This window comes from Octopus sinensis, linkage group LG19 (genome assembly GCF_006345805.1).
Source record: "Octopus sinensis linkage group LG19, ASM634580v1, whole genome shotgun sequence".
In the NCBI taxonomy this organism is placed as follows: domain Eukaryota; kingdom Metazoa; phylum Mollusca; class Cephalopoda; order Octopoda; family Octopodidae; genus Octopus; species Octopus sinensis.
The window spans coordinates 46,453,673-46,456,401 of NC_043015.1; the positions used below are offsets into that span (position 1 = coordinate 46,453,673).

At 35.5% G+C, this 2,729-nt stretch overlaps 1 protein-coding gene across 1 annotated transcript; it reads right to left on the reverse strand.

The window, feature by feature from the left end:
- Positions 1-288: 288 nt before the first annotated feature.
- On the reverse strand, positions 289-1,032 carry LOC115222070 (store-operated calcium entry-associated regulatory factor-like). Its single transcript, XM_029792170.1, has one exon. The coding sequence runs from the start codon at positions 1,030-1,032 to the stop codon at positions 289-291; it is 744 nt and encodes a 247-aa protein (XP_029648030.1).
- Positions 1,033-2,729: the final 1,697 nt, after the last annotated feature.

A 2,729-nucleotide genomic window follows, 5' to 3' on the forward strand; every position in this document is an offset into this window, starting at 1 on the left:
AGAATTTTCTCAATAAAGCCAAGAGAAAAAGATGTTTTATAAACACATTATACCAGTATACGAAGTTTGAAAGTGTTTAGTTACGTGGAAATTATTTTAAAAAACTGCCGTTCAAAAGGAAAAGATGCCAGAAAATAACAAAACTATTTTGTTCGAAAATTCGATACGAGATAAACGAGAAAATAGAGCAAAAAATAAATAAATCTATTGGAAAAACAGTAAAGTTTCATAGTTAAACGAAAGCATTTTTTATTTTCTCGCAGTTCGATTGTTTATCTATTGTTTTGGTTACGCATCAGGTCTGGGATTTCGATTCATGCCGTGTTTGGCGGGTCTGATCACACACGATAAAATTTGATGGGGGCGAATTCTAAAATTACGAAAATGTTGCAGAGGTGGTTGAACTTTATTCGTTGCTGAAGCTGTTGCGATGAGCGGTGGTTTTGGAGTATTTGTATGTTTATCTAAATTCGAACTATTCTTATTATTTTTGGACGTGGAAAAGATATTCGGATACCAACTGTAAACCATTTTAGCTAATAACACAAACAAAACGATACATAAAAAATCGAATGCCGGATCTGATCGGGAATCTTCATATTCCCGATTATTATTCTCAACGCTGTTATTTATAGTGTATTCCAGACCACAAGAGTTGGCCAATACATAAGGATCATCAGAATAATCGAAGCCTTCGCAGGATATAGCGAGGTGTCCGAAACGGTATTTTTTATCCATGTTTGTTTTACAATCCCATAGGACATTGTTGCCATCCAAGCCTTTGTTGTAGCAATGGACTTGTTTTGGCACAAAAGCATAACAGCCAGCCGACCCTCCAATACATTTCAATTGAGGAACTGGTGTCAATCTTCTGGCAGTAGTCATTTGGTTTTGATACAAAGAAATAACCGTCACATCCTTCAGTAATATTCTTTCTCCTTCAGTTTTATGTAGAGATGTTAGTGATACGAAAGCAAACGCGAAAAAATATATAAATTCTGATCTTCTGGATGTTGAGAAGGATGTCATCATTTTGACTACAATATTTTCTGAAAGTCGCGTCGAAGACCAGGAGCAGATAACTACGTTGCTTAACAGTAGTAAAACTTCTTACAACTCAAATAATTCAATAATTGACGAGAGAAAGGAACTTCTATATGGTCGCTTCATCTGCTAGAAATAGAAGCTAAATCTCCTCCAAAATACACCCCACGTTTTCATTCTGTTTTTAAAGAAATATAACATTGAATAATGAAATGGGATCTTTTCGCTTTGACCGGCAGATTTTTAAAATAATTTCTTTGTAACTAAACACTTTTTAAACTTCGTATACTGGTAGAATGTGTTTATAAAACATCTTTTTCATAAAAGTTTAATAACGATAATCTTTTATTCATACGAACGTAACTGATATGAAATATGTCATAAATAACAGTGGCAAATTCATATAACACCGCAAATAATTGTTGTTGACACACTACGGCAGAAATTGAATTCACCTCAATAGACGTCATTGATTGGTTGAAATTGCCGAAATGCAAGAAATTAAACAACAAATAGCTTACAAACTACGGAATTTTCTCAAGAAAGCCAAGAGAAAAAGATGTTTTATAAACACATTCTACCAGTATACGAAGTTTAAAAGTGTTTAGTTACAAAGAAATTATTTTTAAAATCTGCCGGTCAAAGTGAAAAGATCCATGAAACGCTTAGATGTATGGGGGAAAAAACGGGACAGTCACCGCTGGAATGTCTGTGATCATAGGTATAATCAATCAGAGCTGATCTGAGGCTAAGACTAAACACCAGTTGATGGCGCATGATTAAATTTTTTAAAATTCGCCTTGTAATCACAAGAGCACGGGTTTGGGATCTTGAGCAAGTGTTTTCTACCCAACAACTTCAGGATAGTGGCTGAAATTGAATAGATTGAAACGGCGGAAGGTCTGAATTATAGGTGAAAATGAGTTCACAATGATAGTATCATTCAATAAGTAGGTACAGTGATTTTCTTGATCGAATTACTGAAGTACTTATCGAAGAAAGCGACCGTTGATCTGTTTCTATTTTAGGCACAAGGATTGGTTCTTTGAACATTTAAATCTTGAGAGATCAATGTGTCAAATAAGACGGAGCTTTCTTTTTTTGTTTACCGATTTCTTATCTAAGAAAGAAAAGATATGCATGTGTTAATCATCTACTCAAGTGTAGTACTGGCAGAATCCGTACAGCGCTTCGCATTCTAATCCCCTTGCTGGTGAATTTACCATGCATCCTTCTGGGGCCGTGATTTCCGGTATGACTCCGGAGGAATGCAAGTAACCCGTTGATATATATATAAAGAATACAAAATGGGACAAGAACGCAAAACATCCGAACAGTTAGGTGATACAAAAATGGGACAACAAAACATCCAGATAGACGATACAAAGAAAACAAGAACGGGTCATTCGAAGTTTTCTTTCTTCAGTCAAGTACCAGATTATCTTCGCAATTTCGGCTGATTATACTTGAAATTGCTCCAATATGGCCAGCCCCAAGGAAAATCTAAGCTAAGAGTATTAGATTCCTTGGAAGAAAGCAGCGAATGTATACAAAAACAAGGACGGGAAAAAAACGGACAATGTTACACAAATACAATAAAAATAATAACAGAACACACTAATATCACCATGTCGCGCACATATGGTTGTGATGCATGTGCCTGGTGTACCCTTATCAGACGGGTA

Bases quoted from the DNA above. Each gene is read 5' to 3' on its own strand.
- LOC115222070 (XM_029792170.1), bottom strand. From the start codon at position 1,032: ATGATGACATCCTTCTCAACATCCAGAAGATCAGAATTTATATATTTT.